The sequence below is a fragment of the Phaseolus vulgaris genome, chromosome 9, assembly GCF_051622355.1.
Source record: "Phaseolus vulgaris cultivar YP4 chromosome 9, ASM5162235v1, whole genome shotgun sequence".
NCBI lineage: Eukaryota > Viridiplantae > Streptophyta > Magnoliopsida > Fabales > Fabaceae > Phaseolus > Phaseolus vulgaris.
In genome coordinates, this window is record NC_143506.1 from 15,244,000 (window position 1) to 15,263,211 (window position 19,212).

Genomic DNA, 19,212 nt, shown 5'->3' on the forward strand with positions numbered 1-19,212 from the left:
CAATATTATTTGTCGGGTAGCTCTGTTAGGGTTTTGTTTTAGTGGGAAAATTACCCGTTTTTCCCAACAAGTGGTATCAAGAGCCGAAGGTTCGCCTTGGGTTGTTTGAAATTATTTGTAATATTGAATATTATATTGTGAGTCTGTAATGGCAAATTCGGATCAAGAAGGGAAGGCTCTGCAAGATGCAAATGTTGCAGAAAGCAAAAGTGATGTGTTGATTGTCTCGCTTTCAGCATCATTGCATCCAGATGAGTGGATATTGGATTCAGGTTGTACCTATCATATGTGTCCCATTCGGGAATGGTTCTTTGATTTTCAAGAACTCGATGGCGGGGTTGTTTACATGGGTAATGATAATCCATGTAAGACAGTCGGGATAGGTTCAATCAAGTTGCGGAATCACGATGGATCCACCAGAATTTTGCGGGATGTACGGTACGTGCCAAAGTTGAAGAAGAATCTCATCTCATTGGGGGCTTTAGAATCTAAAGGCCTAGTTGTGACGATGCGAGATGGAATTCTTAAAGCAACTTCAGGAGCACTGGTGATGTTGAAAGGCGTGAGGAAGAACAATTTGTATTACTACCAAGGTAGTACAGTGGTGGGGACAGTAGCGGCAACAACTTCTAGCACTAAGAAGGATGCTGAGGCAACGAAGTTGTGGCATATGAGGTTGGGACATGCTGGAGAGAAATCCTTGCAAATTCTTACCAAGCAAGGATTGTTGAAAGGTACGAAGGCTTGCAAACTTGAATTTTGTGAGCATTGTGTTCTGGGAAAACAACGAAGAGTGAAGTTTGGCACTGCAATTCACAATACCAAGGGTATTCTGGATTATGTGCATTCAGATGTGTGGGGACCTGCCAAGACTCCGTCAATCGGAGGTAGGCATTATTTTGTCACTTTTGTTGATGATTTTTCCAGGAGAGTTTGGGTGTTTACTATGAAGAACAAAAATGATGTGCTTGGAATTTTCCTTAAGTGGAAAGCTCAAGTTGAAAACCAGACAGGAAGGAAGATTAAGGTTCTCCGAACAGATAATGGAGGAGAATACAAGAGTGATCCGTTCCTGAAGGTATGCCAAGATTGTGGCATAGTTCGGCACTTCACTGTTAGAAAAACACCACAGCAGAATGGGGTTTCGGAGCGTATGAACAAGACACTTGTGGAGAAAGTTCGTTGTATGTTGTCTAATGCTGAGTTAGGCAGAGAGTTTTGGGCTGAGGCTGTGACATACGCTCAACATCTCGTCAATCGTTTGCCATCATCTGCTATAGATGGCAAAACCCCGTTAGAGGTATGGTCTGGAAAACCTGCAACTGATTATGATTCTTTGCATGTTTTTGGTTCTATTGCATATTATCATGTGATTGAATCAAAGTTGGATCCACGGGCAAAGAAGGCTCTTTTCATGGGCTTTAGTCCTGGAGTGAAGGGATACCGTTTGTGGTGTCTAGAGGCAAAGAAGACGATTATCAGCAGGGATGTTACCTTTGATGAATCTGCCATGTTAAAGAAGGTAAATCCAGAAGGAGCTGATAGTACTCCACAACAGGTGGAGTGTGTTCGGAAGCAGGTGGAGTTTGAGCCGACAGTGGTGATCCCAACACGAAATACCACAAGTGACTCTCCTATGGCAGAAGAAGAGTCAGATGAGGAAGAGGTTCCTACCCAAGAATCTCAACAACAATCAGCGCCAATTGCAGTTAGAAGACAAAGACGAGATATTCAGAAGCCTGCTCGTTTCATGGATATGGTTGCCTATGCACTTCCAGTTGTTGATGACATTCCATCCACTTACCCAAAAGCCATTCTGAGTTCAGAAAGTGGTAATTGGGCGGGTGCGATGGAAGAGGAGATGCAGTCTTTGAAGAAGAACAAGACGTGGAAGTTGGCACAATTACCAAAAGGTAAGAAGGCAATTGGGTGCAAATGGGTATTTGCAAAGAAAGAAGAATTTTCTAATAAAGAAGATGTTTGCTACAAGGCAAGGTGGTTACAAGGGCCAAGTTTGAATATTGTTTAGACTTGGTTAATATTTTGCACATTTGAAGTTGGCGCCCGGAGGCGCAAATTTGAAGCACTGTAAAGTTTGTTTTTTGTTATGTTGTGAGAAGATTTGTTTTAGGTGGGACTTGAAATTAAGCCAAGGTGGAGATTTGTTGATTTTGGCTTAATCCCAAGTCCCACATCGGTGGGTTCATTGTTTGGGAAGGAGGTTTGAGGGTTATAAATTAAACTCTTCTCCTTCACTGTTATATATCCCAATTTGTAATATCTTCTCTCATAGTAATAAAAGGGAGCTGTTTTTGCTGTGCTCGGAGATTAGGCTAAACAGGCCGAACTCTGTTAACAATTTTCGGGTGTGTTTTTTCCTCTTTATCTCTTTTATTATTCCGCTTTATTTATTCAATATTATTTGTCGGGTAGCTCTGTTAGGGTTTTGTTTTAGTGGGAAAATTACCCGTTTTTCCCAACAATTATTTGTTGTGGGAAATATTCTTTAACAAAAATAAGGGGACAAAGTCCTTCTAAACGTGCTTTTAAGTATATGATTTTATCCTGACAAGCCTCTTAGCCCTGACAAATATCAATACCCATAAATGAACAATTGTACAAATGGAGATCCCTCACATGTATTATCAAACATAAGCTACTTCTAGCTAGCTAACTCAATTTAAATTGCATGGAACAACAAGATGTTGAACTTCTTGGGAAAAATAATGATAAAATACACAAAGAGGTTGTTGAGCTTCCACCACACTCATACCATGTCCATGTAAACTGGGCCTTTTCCCTTTCACCGTGGCCTCACTGAGCCCTTGTCCAAGTGAAGTGGCCTAGAAAGGTTGATTGAAGGGTCATAACCGGCAGTGCTTTTGGAATCTCCATTGGAGAAAACCGCTGCCCTCTTGAGAAATTGAAACTCATCCATGGACTGTTGCCTTTGAGCTCTACTATACACATGATTACTACTTGTCTTTAACTTTGCTTTGTGGACTGAGTCAGGTTCATGTAATTAGGCCTAGCAACAGCATTACCGTTACTATCATCAGTCCTGTCACAAGTGTTCCCAGATATCGGTGTTGTAGATGTACAAATAGAAGATGATGCAGAGCTCTCATCATATCGAAACTCAGAACTTGGACTTGAGGATGAACGAGTAGCTTGCCCAACAAGGGGAGGCCTAGCAGAAACCCTTGTTGTCATGTTGTTCTTCTTTACCTTGACCAAACATGGTTTGGAATTAGAGTTCACAAAGGGTTCCTCAAACTTCTTTGGAAGTGGGGTTTTATCTAACAAGGCTTCAGCCTGAGATTGTTCCATCAATCTACTCTCCCAAGGCTTGGCTGCCATCCAACGCTCCAACCAAGTCCACCCCCAGTTAGCTTTGTTACTCTCATGACTCTTCAGGGAGCAAAAAGAGCCATTAGTAGTTCGTGAATTGTAACTTTGGGCTGATCTGCATTGCTGGAATACATATACACTATTTTAAACATCTTTCTAAGAAAGGACATCAAAGGAAGCATAGTTTCAACTCTGTTATTGCTTGTTAAGGAGAATCAAGTTGAAATACTTGTTATCATGATTTTAAGTAAATATTTACATATTTCATAATCAATCATAGCCAAAACAATTTTTTTTTTTTTCAAAACCAATTTTGCAACCTCACTCGATCAAACTCAGTTGCACTTACCTTTTGAGCAAGAGAGTAAGCAATTGCTCTTTCCCTTTTGAAAGCTCCTTCTTGCCTCATCTGTATCTTTACTTTCACATCTTCCAGCGTCCCTCTGCTGTCACACCATCCTTCCTGCACATTCTGTTAGACACTACACCGCACCACACAAAACAGAAACACAAGCTTGCATGAGTGAATTATGATACCTCAGCTTGCTTCAAAAGTTCAAGCTTAGTGCGCCTTTCATTAAGCATGTTCTGCACAGCTTGCCCCTCCATGGACATCCTCACACGACGAGCTCTTACACGGGCCTGAACCCGAACCAAGGCCTGCATACACCTCAGTGTCACCGCAGCTTGCTTCCTCACCTGTCTACCCCGCACAAGAGCTTGAATCCTCACCACTCCCTTCAATGCCCTCAAAGCCCTTCTTGCCTACAATCAAAACCACACAACTATTAATACCAAATCTCTCCTATTTCATTAAAGATCCACATATTCCAATGTCATAGTCAACACAGCTTATATATAAACATAACAGGTTTTGAAGTTTTGAAGTCAACACAACTCTATTAATTAGTCATGGGTTCTTCACAACATATTAAAAAGTGGTAATGGTTATTAGAATGAAGATCTATACCAAGAAGCCACGGAAAGCAGTTTGGATTCTTATAGCGGCCCATTCTTGCTTGACGAGTCTGAAATCCTTAGGTGGTGCTCGAACCACAGTGGCTACTGCAGCTGTGTAAGCATCTGCTGCTAAAACAGGTGGAGAATCAGACCCTTCAGAAGCCTCTCTGTGGTGGTTTCCTTTGAAACCCTTCCAAGAACCCATATCCCCAGAAGAACTCCTCCATAGCCTCCACTTCTTGCTCTTACCACCCTCTTTCACCTACACATAAGCCATACAAGTCATAAAAAATAGTAGAGTTTAGATGGACGCATGCAAGTATATCGAACTAACTGACTAACATGTTCGTCTTTGTCTGGTTTCTTGAGTCCGATTAAAGCCTTTACCCATTTTCCTGAGGCACCCATGATGAAGCAGGCGTTGGAGTTTGGCTTTGCTTCTTTGAAGGAAGCTAGTGTGTGTCAAATGAGCTGAAACAAAAGGCAAAGTTTTGTTAAAACGTAACTGGGTTACAGCGTAGAATGTCGGGGAGATGAGAGAGAGAGAGAGAGAGTTCGTGAAGGGATGTAACGTTAGGAGATTTGAAATTCAAAACGTGGAACGGACAAAGTGGGGGTTGACGACGTTGGTCCCGCATGATGAAGGAATCGTTCGATGTTGCATTGGAACAGTGCCACCACGTCACGTTGAGGTTCAGGGTTTGATGTGGGTGGGGCCCACTGTCTTTGTTGAGAGATATAATAATAAAGTCATCAAAAGGCACGAAGCCTTTGCTGTGTACTATCTGAAAAGTGTTATCAAGTCAGAAATAACAAAAGCGCTATCATATTCTTTTAATCTTTTTCTTTATTTTTTTATTTTCAAATTTTTAATATCAAATATTTTTATTAATAGAATTTTCTCTTTGATGTCGTTATCGTATAATAAAAATATTTGTTATATTATTTTATCATTTTGTCACTGTAATATTAAATTTTACAATTTTATTATTTTGGTATTCAAAATATTGTGTTTAATAGTAATAATAATAATAATGTAATATATGAAATGTAGTATATTCTGATAAGTAATGTAATGTACTTTTAATGATGTAATATTTCTTTTCTCCTGTCATTAATTAACGCTGAGATATTTTTTCCTCTAAATGCAATTTTTAAATTTCTATTTCTTTAACTGTGTAAAATGCTTACAGGAAGTTGACAATAGGACAAATAATGTTCTATTCATTATTTAATTTAAATACATTATAATATTAATGTTTCTCCTTTCATTCCTTATTCAAATAGTAATGTTTGATAAAATTCAATTAATTATTAATTTACTTGACTAACTTATAAATTAATTTAATTAATATAAAAATGTTTGATAAATTTTTAAAGTAGTTTTATTTTAAAAATGATAAGTTATAAGTTATTTGTAGTTTCAAGTTTAATTAGTTTTCTTTTATTATTATTCATTATGTTTTTATATTTTTTATTAATATTTTAGTTCTCTTTTTTTATTATGTATTTTTAAATTTATAAAAATAATTAATTATTATACTATTTTTCTTATTTGTTAAATCAAATTTTTATTTTTTATTAATTTAAACTAAAAAATACAAAATTAAAATTACTAACCAATGATTCGCGACAATTGTATTCAATAAAATTTGTAAAAATAAAACTAATAGAACAATAATTTAAATTTATAATAAAAATTATTTCTAAAAATAAATAAAAGTTAAATTTGACTAATACTCTTTAGATAACTAATTTAGAAAAAAAAATACTTATTCAAGTAAAAAACATTTTTCAAAAAAAAATTATTAAAGTAAAAAAATAAATGACAGGATGGAGTATCCTGCCAAATAATACACGACAAAAATCTTTTTGTAGCAAAGAGAGAGTGAGTGAAGTGAAAAGAGATATAACACTTTATAACACTTTCTTATGTTAAGTACCCTTCAACCCTACTTTTTTTTTCTCAACTTTTTTCCTCTGTTATTCCTATTTTTTTAGATGCATGAGATCAATTACTATACGTCCACATCGCCCTGGTTCATACTCAAAATTGGGTTCACACACTTGCAATAGCTTTCATTATCTTCATGTTCCAATGGTTTATTTATTTTATGTTCCAACTATATTCTTAGGCCATCGTTGAAGAATTTGATTTAATTTTGAAAAAATCATATTGTTTTACTTCTAAATATAGATACGGTTGAGTGTGAAGTCGACATCAATTAGACTGTGATGATTAGACATCATGTTTTAGTGAATAAACTTAATTATTGTGTTCCCTCTATAATCTCTATTTAAGATATCTTTGTGTTTATAATAAAATTGTAATAAACAGAATGAAAACCTAATTAGTTGTCCGTAAATGTAGGTTGCATATTGACGATCGAACCAAGTTAAATTCTGTATTGTTTATTTTCTGCAGTTGACTCGTAATTGTGGGTTGCTTCTGCGTGCGTTTTTTTCTATCACATTCTTGATTAAACGTTTTATTGATAAAAAAAAATAAATTAGATCAAGAAAAAATGTTTATCAATCCTTTATTTTATGCATATGATTTTAAAGGGAGTTTGGCTTTTTATGTTTTGTCTTTGTTCTTTAGTGTTGAGGACCATTCTGAAGGGATGAGCGAAAAGTTGGAGAAATAAAGTGTAGCAGTTGAAAACCAGAAAAAATGTGGAACCAGGCTTCTACTTTTTTTTTTATGGCATTAACAGGGATTTTGATTTGGAAATGGGTAACGAGTAATTTTTTGCATCCTCTGTGTTTTCGAGAACAGTGAAGCATTCATTCATAGGAATCCAAAGACAAACAGAGAAACAACTCAAATAAACTATAATAAAATGCTGTCTTCACTGTCTTTCATTGGCTGCCTAAAGTTGAAAGCCAAATTTGAACCTTTGGGGTGAAATCCAACACTTCACAAATTAATTACCTTTTGTTCTTATTACAACTTTTTAGGTTCAATTTGGTGGGAATCTTCAATTTTAAACCTAACTCCATAAAATTACTCTTCAACTTTTTATAATTCAATAATAATATTTTACTGTTGTGGATCTGTAAACATTTTCTAGAATTAGGTTAGAGTTAGTATGAATATGTAGTTATTTTTGTTTGAATAATAGTACATATTAACAAAATTTGGTTTTAACATGTAATAATATCTGAAAACTTCTGATTTTAAATTGATTTTGAGGATGTAATTATTAAAATAATTTGAGGTTGGCATATGTCCGAAATAAATAATGTGACTTTTATATATATATATATATATATATATATATATATATATATATAACATCCCTAATTTTTACACATATATAATAAAATAAAAGTAAAACAAGCAATATGTAATTAATATATAAATATGTACAACTATCTCAAAAAGATATTCTTTTTCATAGAGATTTTAATATATCTACCAAAAATTTTTAAAACAATACAAAGCATTCTAATAAAAGATATCTCATTCTCTAACTGTCTAGTGAAAAGCTTTATTACCTGCAACCTCATCTGCTCCAGTATAAAACGCAATCATCACAGATAAAGAAACAAACACAAACAAAGAACAGGGTAAGCTAGCTATAAATATTTCTATATAATTTCAATTTCAAATTAATAAACATAATTCATCAAGTCTCATACAATTTCTCAAACCATCAAGTGTCTATTAAAATTCATAAATTCATCTTTCACATATTAAACTTCTACGGACTCACAATACATAAACATTTGACTATACTTCCGGAAGACTTGGACGTTGACTTAGACTCAGATTTGCACTGTTATACTATCTCACTGTGAAATCCACAAAGCAATGCGCATAAATAATCTTAATATCATCTCTCCTAGCATGACAGAAGTAACTCATAACAGGTTAAATAAGTTATCTTTCAACAACTTACTCATTTATATGAACCGTCATTGACTCTCACCACCTAAATAACTTCATCTAAATGATTTCAATATCTCAGGAGAGTCTGAATATCTTCTTCTAGACAAATTCCTAGTCAATGTACATCCTAAACAATCTTAACACATATTTTCTTTCCTGAAAATATTATGTCTTGATTAAAATTTATATTTCAAATCTCATAATATCCAAAATCACACAATTAAATCATACCAAAACTTAGAATTTCATTTAACTAACAACACACACACATAGATTTATATATGATTTCTAAACCAAAATCCCTTTACCTGAACTTGAGCTTGAGCAGATGCTCCCTAAGAGCTCCAAACTACCAATAACTCAAGGGTAGCCTAACCTGCACCATAGAGTCCTGATAAAAACTCTAACCATACCATTAGGACTCTAAGCTAAGAGAGACTACTTTTTCTGAAGATAAAAACATCACATGCAAGCTTAAGACAAACCTAACGAGATCAAAACTAACTCAAAAAAAAAGGAGTCAAGAATTAACTTACTCTATCTGAGTTTTTGATCGAGCAATCTTCTAGAGTTCACTGTCAGGAGTCCAATGGCATACTCTGATCGTCAAACTGATAAAGAGGATGCTAGAATCTTTAGAGAAAATGCATAAAAAAAAAAAATTGAGTTTTTATAGAGATGATGATTATTTCAAAATGAAACCTCACTAAGTGAATTTCTATTTATATATTCTTTTAAATTTAATAATAAAATATTCATGTGTCATTTTAATTATACCATTTTTACTCAAATTATTTTTCTATGTCCTTACACACACACACATATATATATATATATATATAAATATAAAAGTTTATGCAAAAAAAAATTAATAAGTTAAATGAGACTTAAATCTACATTTTATATTTAATTTTTTTAATGTATTGTCAAATATAACGATTAAGGGAAAAAAACATTTAATTTGTTTTACACTGACATGTCAAATGTGAATTCGAACAAAACTATAAATTTTCAATTAATTTGTCAAATAATTAAGGAGTAAAACATTTAATTTTTTATTTTTGATATGGTTTTAAGTGATTTTTTTTATCATATTTCTTCTCGTATTCTTATTTTAATTGTTACATTTTTTCTTGTGTTATTAAAACTCTTTTTTTCATATTAGTTGAATGAACGGTAAAATAGGAAAAATAATAATAGAATACTTAAATTAAAAAAAAAAATGAAAGTAAAGAACGTGTTTTTATTAAAAAATCTACAACTAAAAAGAAATAAAGGAAGTGTAAAACTTCCTAAAAAAAATACTTTTAAATTCTTTTGCTTAAATACAAAACAGAACTTAAAAAAAAAAAAAAAAAAAAGGTGTTAAGCAGTGGTCAACATTCTTCTGATCAATAGTCAAACAAAAGTGAATAAAAACATTATTACGTGATGAAAGAAAAACGAAAAATGAGACAGATGGTCAACGACGAGGTGAGTCACTTTTTCTTGTTTTTCCATTTTGAAATTATTCTTTGAGTATAATAAAACCCAACGTACCTATTTAAATGTTATATATTCTATAATGGTATCATTGGATAAGGCTAGATAAATTTTACCCCAAAAAAGTGCACATCTAAATATTTTAGATTATTTACAATTAATTATATCAATTGATTTTATTCAACTTTAAATCAAATAAATATAATTAAAGTTAAACGGCAAAAACTAAAAAGTATGTAGAAAAATGGCTTAATCACAAAAACATATTGATAAGTAGAGAGAGAAAGCTTTTAAATTTAAAGTATAAATATTTTGAATTTTCCGCACCTATGTTTTTCTTCATTGTCTGTTTAATCAAACAATTTTTGAATTTAGAAAATGTCCTCTTCTCCTTACCATTTCTCTCTCTCTCTCTCTGCCCAAACAGGTTCAAAAATTGTTTTAACAAAAAAAAAATATAGCACGTTGTCAGACTGGCTCCTGTGACCTTGTCTCCCCCAAAACATGATAAAATGCAGTATATTTACATAGGCATGAGTGCATGAGCATTATCATAAATGTTCAGAGCATAAATAAGTAAAAAGTGTTACCTCTTGCTTTGTTAAAGCCATAAGTATGTCGTACCATGTCTACTTATATATATATATGTTCTAGCATTGCAGTCATATAAAATCGTACCCGGTGAAAATCCTTCAAATGGAGATGATGATTCTTGTGATTAACTAGATTGTTCAAATAAAAACTTAAGCCATCCCTAGTTAGTGATATGGATTTGACGAATAAGAGTTTGTTTTCATGCACAACATCTCTTAGAAATTTCAAGGGGAAACAAGTAACTTTGTATTGCATCCACGTATGAGTATACAAGTTATATATTTTAAGGATAAAGAAAAAAATGAGTAGCACTATATGGAACTTTCCAGATCTGACAAAGTTGGACATTAGTTAATTTAAGCGCATCCTCCAACGATATCTGTGAATAGCTGTAATACTGAGTTAAAGATATTCCTGTAAAATTAGTTTGAATAAGGTAACTTGGTCACTTGTTGTTTCCCGTTTAGGGCGAGCAGTGAGCAATCATGCTGCCGAAACTGATCGAGACTTTTGTTGAGGCGGTATGCCAAGCCAAGACTTCATCATGTCGTATGTGGTGAAACTAATTGCAGCGGAAGGAACAATCTGTGAACATGAACATAGCAAGTAATGTATTCAAAATAGAACCAAAAAGAAAGCACAGATGACATGCCACCAACAAAATGGATAGGAATGATCAAGTTCATATTAACAATTTTCAGGAATCGGCCGCAGATATGGCTCCTCGCTATTTTTAAGAGTTTTTTTTAATATGGACATGCTTCTCGCTATTTAAATGAGTACCAAAGGCACAAGGTTATGAAATGTAGGGTCGTGATGGATTGGAATATACATCCGATCCAGATCCAAATCCAAATAAATGGTTTTGATTTAAAATCAATATCATTTTAATTAGATCAAATTTATTTTAATTAGATCAAATTTATTTGAATTTTTTTAAAATTTATTTAAAGTGAATTAAATCTAGATTAAATCCACTTTGTTAATTACATTAAATCCATTTTGATATTGACACAAATTAACTTGGTTCGAACTGGATCTAAGCCGACTCAACCTGGATGCAAACTAACTCAACTCGACATCGGCCCGGACTCAAACGACTCGACATCGACCTGGGACTGCTAGGCTCGACATCGGCTTGGGCCCGAACGACTCGACATCTCAGGCCCGTACGACTTGACATCGACCCAGGTCCGCTTGGCTCAAAATTGGCCTAGGACTGTTAGGCTCGACACAGGCCTAACCCGGACAACTCGACATCGGCTCGGGCCCGGACGACTCGACATCGATTCGGGCCCGCTCAACTTGACATCGGCCTGGGCTCGAACGACTCGACATCGAATCGGGTTCGAACGACTCTACATCGATCCGGGTCCCCTCGGCATCAACCCGGGCCCGCTCGTTTCGACATCGGCTCGGGCCCACTCGGCTCAATATCGGCCTTGGCACCCTCAGCTCAACATCGTCTCGGGCCCGACCCAAACAACTCGACATCAACCCGGACCCGAACGACTCCACAACGACCCAAGGCCCGAACGACTTGACAACAGCTCAACCCGGACGACTCGACATCGGCCCAGGTCCGGACTAATCGACTTTGAACCGGGATCGGATGACTCAACATTGGCTCTAGCCCGCTCGACTCAACATCAGCGCGGGCTCACTCGACTCGACATCAGCCCGGGCCCGCTCGACTTGACATCGGCCAGGGCCCGCTCGGCTCGACATCGGCCCGTGCCCGCTAGGCTCGACATCGACCAGGGTCCATTCTGCTCAACATCGGCCCGGGCTCGAACGATTCGACATCAAACTTGCCCGGGCGCGTACGACTAAACATCGGTCCAGGCCGGCTCAACTCGAAATTTTCCTGAGACTGCTAGGCTCGACAACAACCTAGGTTCGGAAGACTCAACATCGAACTCGGGACCGGATGACTTTACATCAGCTCGTCTCGACCCGGACGACTCGACATCAACTTGGGCACAGATGGCTCGACATCGGCCCGGGTCCAGACGACTCGACTTCGAACCGGGATTGAATGACTTGCCATTGACTCTAGCCCACTCAACTCGACATCAGCCTGAGCCCGCTCAACTCGACATTGGCCTGGGACTGCTAGGCTCGACACCAGCCTGGACAACTCGTCATCAGCACGTGTTCGAAAGACTCAACATCGAACCCGGGCCCGAATGAATCAACATCGGCTCGGACTCGCTTAGCTCGACCTAGACGACTCGACATCTGCTTGGGCCCGGACAACTCGAGATCGGCATGGGTCTGGATGACTCAACTTCGAACCAGGACTAGATGACTCAAAATTGGCTCGGGCCCGCTCTGCTCAACATCGGCGCGGGCCCCACCCAGACGACTCGACATCAACCCAGACCCGAACAACTCCACATCCGCTCCGGGCCCGGATGACTCGACATCGGCTCGCCTCGACCCGTACGACATCGGCCCAAGTCCGGACGACTCAACTTTGAACCGGGACCAGATGACTCGACATTTGCTCTAGCCCGCTCGGCTGAACATTAGCGCAGGCCCGCTTGGCTCGACATCAGCCCAAGCCCACTCGGTTCGGCATCAGCCCGGGCACGCTCGACTCGATATCGGCCCGGGCCCGCTAGGCTCGACTTCAGCCAGGGTCCATTCTGCTCGACATCGGCCCTGGCTCGAACAATTCGACATCGACCCTGGCCCGGACGACTAGACATCGGTCCAGGCCTACTCGGCTCGAAATTGGCCTGAGACTGATAAGCTTGACACTGGACATCAGACTCGAGCCCAGATGACTCAACATCAGCTCGGCTTGACCCGAACAACTCGACATCGACCTGGGTCCGAACGAATCGCCATTGGCTATAGCCCGCTCGGCTCAACATCAGCCTGGGCCCGCTTGACTCGACATCGTTCAGGGCCCGCTCGACTTGACATCGGCCAGGGCAGCTCGGCTCGGGCCCGCTAGGCTCAACATCAGCCAGGGTCCATTCTGCTCGACATCGGCCCGGGCTTGAACGACTTGAAATCAGCCCGTGCGAAGACGACTCGACATCGATCCAAGCCCGCTCGGCTCGGAATTGGCATGGGACTACTAAGCTTGACACCGGCCCCGACCCAGACAACTCATCATCGGCCCGGGTTCAGAAGAGTCGACATCGGACCCGGGCCTGGATAACTCGACATCAGCTCGGGCTTGCTTGGTCCGGGCCCACTCAACTCGACATGGACGGCTCGAGATTGGCCTGGGTCCGGACGACTCAACTCCGGACTGTGACTGGATGATTCGACATTGGCTCGGGCCCGCTCTGCTCAACATCGACGCGGCCCCGCTCGACTCTACATCAGCTAGGGCCCGCTCCGCTCAACATTGGCCCGGGCCCGCTAGGCTCGACATCAGCCAAGGTCCATTATGCTCGACATCAACCCCGGCTTGCTTGGCTCAATATCGACTTTGGCCCACTTTGCTCGACATCGGCCCAAAATCAGTTGACTCAACGTCAGCCCAAGCCCGCTCAACTCGACATCGGCCCGAGCCTACTCGGCTTGACATTGATCCGGAACTGCTCAGCTCGACATTGGCTCGGGCCTGCTCGGCTCTACATCGACACGGGCCCGCTCGTCTCAATTTTGGCCTTGGCCCAGCCCTGACCTGCTCGGTTCAACATCGAACTGGACCCGCTCGACTCGACATCAACCCTGTCCCGATCTTCTGGATATTGGCTCGAGGTCCGCTCGACTCGATATGGGCCTGGACCGACTCAACTAGACATTGGCCTGGGCTAACTCGGCTCGATATCGGCCCCGGTCGACTTGGGTCGACTCAATATCGGCCACTCAGCTCGACTTGGCCCATGGTTCACTTGGCTCAGAACGACTTGGCTCGAATTTGACCCATATCGACTCGATTCGACTTGGGCCCGGATGACTCGTCTAGACGTGGACTTAGGCCGACTTTGCTCAACCTGGACCCGGATTGTCTTGGCTAAACCTGAATCGGGCCAAGTCAAAATCCAACCCAAAATGCAATTTGGATAATCCAAAAATGTATCCAATTTATATCTAATCCATATCCAATTAAATGGATTGAATTTAAAATCCAAAAATATGGATTTGGATTTGAAATAAATCCATTGAAATGGATTAAAACTAAGATGGATTGGATTTTATAATTTGGATTTTTTGTCCATTACTGAAATGTATGCGTATGCGTAGTTTATGAAGCTAGATAAAGAGCCTTAACTACCACGATTCACCAACTATTATTTTCAGTCCTTAGGTTGTTGGCAAACAGAAGAAATTGGTGTCCAACAGGATTGGTCACATGGTTTACTGTCCAATGCAATACAGTGGCATCAAATTCCACATCAGTTTATTCAACTCCAAGAAAACCAATGTTAAGAAAGATAAAGTGTTGTACACCACCAGACAACAGAACAACGAGACGTATAAAATTTGTAGACCGAAATAATCCGAAAACAAGTGAAAAGAAAAAATAAATAGCATTTCTTTTATAGACAAAGCAAACAATAGAAAAGATGAAGCATGCATAAACTTGGTTTGATAAGGTGAGCATTACCCTTATATAGTTAATGCTTACGCCATGAAACAGCTGCCTCCATCCTTGATTACGAACAATCGTCCTAAGTCCATCAATGGTATTTTTATATCTGACATTCTCATGTGTAGCATTCTGCAGGCCGCCAACCTGTAACAAACAAATAGAAGATGATGAGTAAAAGCTTAAACAAAGGGAAATGTGCTAATATTTGTAAAACTTGAAAACGACCTAAAGGGGCTCTAACATCAAATTTTATACACAGCAAAAAGATTGCAGAGCTAATTGGCTAGACACCCATCTCACCATAACCAGAAAAAGGGGAAATGATTCTACAAACTGAGCTAGACAAAAAGTCATGCTTCAAATACCTGCATCTGTCTCTTGACAACATCTAAAGGGTATGTTAAAGTCTGCCCAAACAATCCAGCTAGAGCTCCACAAGAAAGACGCATCATAATGGAGTTTTGATGTTCTTCAGGAAGCTGTGTCTTCAATTTCTCATACATGTAGAACTTTAAACCAGCATATGGAAGAATTCCAGTAAGGGTCGGTCCTAAGGAAAAGAAAAAGATGAGGTTTCTCATCAATGTAACGGAAAAAATGAAGGTAAAATACAAGAAATAATAACTGATATATGTGGTAAGAAGACATTATCTCCACAAATATGTATTCCAACAGATTCCACCACCACAATAACAAATTACGGTTATCTAGATCCTGTAACATACATACCTGCACCCCTATAAAGCCCACGAACTCCGCCCTCCTTATAGACACTCGTAAGCACACCTTTAATGTCATTATGTGCAGGTTGAACTCCTCTCATACCATCTTTGATACCTGCTCTTGTGTCCACTACCTATAAAAATTTAAACAACAGAAATAAGAAAAGTTGATTAGATTGTATACTACAAGAAATTTTTTCCTAATAAAATATCCCCCGGTAACTAATGCTAATCTTTATCAATTTTAATTGACTAGGGTCATTATGTTTATTCTAACATTAAAGCATTGGCATTCATACTTTCCTATATTGCCTAGGAATTATCATAAATCATTAGGGATGGCACCATTTAAGTCTCTTTTAACCTATTATGATTTTAAAAAATAAGAATATATGAAAGAAAAAGACTACAAAGTCATTTATACATGTACATACAAGTATATTATTTTCCACATGGAAAGACCTTGCAGGCGGGAGAGAATGCTCTTGTCCCTGCTCACAAATATGCTTTGAGGCAATCCTCCCCACAAGAATCCCCAAATGATGGTAAAAATTGCCGTCCGATGGACCATGCGTATTGGAATCAAGATACTACGATTCATTAAATCACCCTGAAGTATTCTATGAACACCAGAAAAGTTTTCATAGTCTCTATATGAAATTGGTAGATGTAATTCTAATATAAAGTATTCTTCATCTATCTTTTTCCCTGGTGATACAACTTTCCTTAAACTTTAATTTAACTTCGACTAAATATGAACAAAGAGAAACAATGAAGTGGATAATAATGGTCTCTCAATAATTCCAGCATATGTGCATGTGTTAAAGGTACCCTCAAGTCTATTTCAAAGCTTCAAATGTTCAAATGATATAACTACCTGGTAAGCAAGTTTGGTACGGGCAAGATCCAACGGGTAGGTACATAAAACTGATGTTCCCCCAGCAGCAGAGCCTGCTAAAAGATCAATAAAAGGACCCGAACCTAACGCTGGATAATTATTCAAGATCCAACTTTTGTAGCGCTCATATGTCATAAAATGCAAGGCTGCATATGGAACAATGCGGATAACACCAGCTCCATTTCCCCTGAAATCACCGCATAAACAAGATTAACAATACACAACTTAAGTGGAAGAAAGCACCATGTCATGTAATTTGAGTCTTACTTATAGAATCCTTGAAAACCTTCAGCCTTTAGTAATTTATTCAAAGATTGATACACCCCAAGAGAATGAAATCCTGGTGTCCTTGTCTGAAGATAAAATAAATAAAGGTTAAAGAGGAATATACACCAATTAAGAACATTCTGACGAAGTAAAGACGGCAAAAAGAAAGTAACAACAACATAAATGATATACATCTAACAAATGACAACAAACATATAGCTTAAAACCGAAGTAAAAATAAAAATCCTTGAGACAAGGGGCAGAAACCTCTGAAAGTTACTTGATGAGAGTAGAAATCAATGACTTCAAGACTCCAGCAAGAGGCACAAATCAAAGAGAATAATTTAGTTGACACAGAGGCAATCCAAGATATAATATAATCCTCTCTTTACACGTCTAAAATTCTCTCCCCCCTTCCCTTATCTTCCTAATCTAGATCCAATATACCTAACTTCCTTAGCAAAAACTTACATTACATATTACTATTGACTAGTATCATCATCATATCATAAGATATTTACCTCCAATACATTACAAAAATAAGGATATTTAAAACTTATAACGCGGTCTGATCGTACAAGCTTTGAATCATGTTTTCAGTTAAACAAGTGAAAAAAAAGATAGAAGAGAAAGAGTGGTGAACCTGCCAAAGAATCTTGACTCGTTCGAGAGGTGCAACAGTGGTCTTAGAAAGCGCACCAGCAAAGCCTCCGGCAATTAGCTCCTTGACATACACAGGAACGCCATCAAAACTAGACTGTTTCCTCTGGATGGATGCATTGTCCACGAAACCAGCAATGGTAGATCCTTGTGAAGAATCCATCGATTCCAAAAATTATAAAAAAAAAAGAATTGAATTGTTATGAATCAGATTAGGACTATCCACTCTGGAGCTCAGAGAACTCCTTATCCCATCGGCGTTTGGCGAAAGACAAGTGGGTGTGTTGCAATGGCAAGGAATTGGGTGTGTTGAGAATCACGAGCCAATCCCCTTCGGCAACAATAAGAGACATCAACAGCAGACAAGAACGAACAAAGGGACAGTTTTCGATTGCAACAATGAAGAGGAATTTACACCGAAAGACAAGGGTTTGTGTGCCCCAAAGAACATAATCCCGTGAATCCGAATGGCATGAAAATAAAAGGGTGAACAAAAACCCCTTTCTTGGGAGAAAGGGGGAAAAGGAAAACGGGTGTGTGATGTGAGAGTTGGGGAGGATGAAAGAACAGACACCCGTTTTCCTTTCAATCAAATTCAATTTTGGGTTTTATTGTTTTGATTTGATTTTTTTATAAACTGATCTCTTTTTCAACGTTCCTATTTTCGTTCCTCGCAATTGCCAGTTTGCAGTTACATCGGATCTTTCTTGATGTTTCACGTGTTATGCCCCCGTCAACATTCATAGCATCATTTATGATTTATGATTTTCTCCACCTAAATTTATACACGAAAATATCTATACTGTTACTTTTCTTTTATTTTTTTAAGTATATTTTTTATTAAAATATACTTATAAGACGCTTGCATTCTTGCACATCAACCATCAAAATATCCATCTAACAAATATCTGCTGTTAATTATATTATTGTAAAAATTTGCTAAGCTAGGTTCTATCTTATAAGATTACACAAGATTAATTATTTTCTTTAATTGAAAAAAATGTTAATATGTAATTAGGATTATCTAATTCAATAATCAATTTATTAGATTTCATGACATAATTTTATTTTTCGTAGTTAATTACGGACTGAGAGAAAAATAAAATAAATATATTTAGCTAGAATTTAAATTGACATTACAAATTATATATATATATATATATATAAATATTTAAATTAATAATTAATTGATATCGCTGTCATGTATGTATTTTTATTAGATTAAAATATATACCATTTTATTCTTTTATTATGTTTATAGTTTTTTATTTTTATGAATAATTATTTAAAAATAATACAATTTAATATATATATATATATAATTTTGTAAAAATGATATTAAAAAATTATATAACTATTAAAATTATTCAATAGTTTTTTATTAAATAAATTATTTTTTATTTAATTATATTTTATTTATCAAAGGATAAAATTATTTAACTAAAAGATGACACTAAAGGAAATTAGCAAATTATATATCCCTATATATATATATATATATATATATATTTGAAGAGAAAACAATAAATAACAATAATGAAATTAAGATTAAAATACTGAATAGTTAAATATAATAAAATATATAAAAATTAAAATATTGTGAAAACTTTATATCTTTAAAATATTCATCTAATAAAAGTAAATGTATTAAAAGTATTACTGAGTAACTAATTGATTATCATCACTGTCTTCATTAATATATTAAATTTATATTTATTATACTACTATATTATATTATTATTTAAAGGATTTAACTGTAATAAAAAATATAAACAAAATAAATTACGTCTTATATATAGATATAACGTTTTGATTTTAATAT

At 37.0% G+C, this 19,212-nt stretch overlaps 2 protein-coding genes across 3 annotated transcripts; both read right to left on the minus strand.

Moving 5' to 3' along the window:
* Window positions 1–2,577: 2,577 nt before the first annotated feature.
* LOC137821543 (protein IQ-DOMAIN 6) lies at window positions 2,578–4,918 on the minus strand. Its single transcript, XM_068626184.2, is given in 6 exon segments — window positions 2,578–2,994; window positions 2,997–3,474; window positions 3,701–3,814; window positions 3,889–4,116; window positions 4,322–4,573; window positions 4,654–4,918. Coding segments are annotated over 6 exon segments (1,329 nt in total). The 5' UTR covers window positions 4,720–4,918; the 3' UTR covers window positions 2,578–2,803.
* A 5,556-nt stretch (window positions 4,919–10,474) lies between these two features.
* On the minus strand, window positions 10,475–18,163 carry LOC137820842 (Mitochondrial substrate carrier family protein). Of its 2 annotated transcripts, XM_068625123.2 has the most exons (7): window positions 17,374–18,163; window positions 16,731–16,816; window positions 16,443–16,650; window positions 15,573–15,699; window positions 15,209–15,393; window positions 14,859–14,987; window positions 10,475–10,867 (listed from the first exon to the last, which is right to left on the minus strand). In XM_068625123.2, the coding sequence occupies exons 1-7, from the start codon at window positions 17,551–17,553 to the stop codon at window positions 10,766–10,768; spliced, it is 1,017 nt and encodes a 338-aa protein (XP_068481224.1). In that variant the 5' UTR covers window positions 17,554–18,163; the 3' UTR covers window positions 10,475–10,765. The 2 variants fall into 2 exon arrangements, with proteins under 2 accessions (XP_068481224.1, XP_090151682.1); XM_090295556.1 differs by lacking the exons at window positions 16,443–16,650; window positions 16,731–16,816; window positions 17,374–18,163 and adding an exon at window positions 16,000–16,138.
* Window positions 18,164–19,212: the final 1,049 nt, after the last annotated feature.

Coding starts and splice junctions, on each gene's coding strand:
- LOC137820842 (XM_068625123.2), bottom strand. CDS start 17,553: ATGGATTCTTCACAAGGATCTACCATTGCTGGTTTCGTGGACAATGCA. Junction 15,700..16,442: donor GTACCAAACTTGCTTACCAG/GTAGTTATATCA, acceptor AAATTTTTATAG/GTAGTGGACACAAGAGCAGG. Junction 10,868..14,858: donor TAAGCATTAACTATATAAGG/GTAATGCTCACC, acceptor TCATGTTCACAG/ATTGTTCCTTCCGCTGCAAT.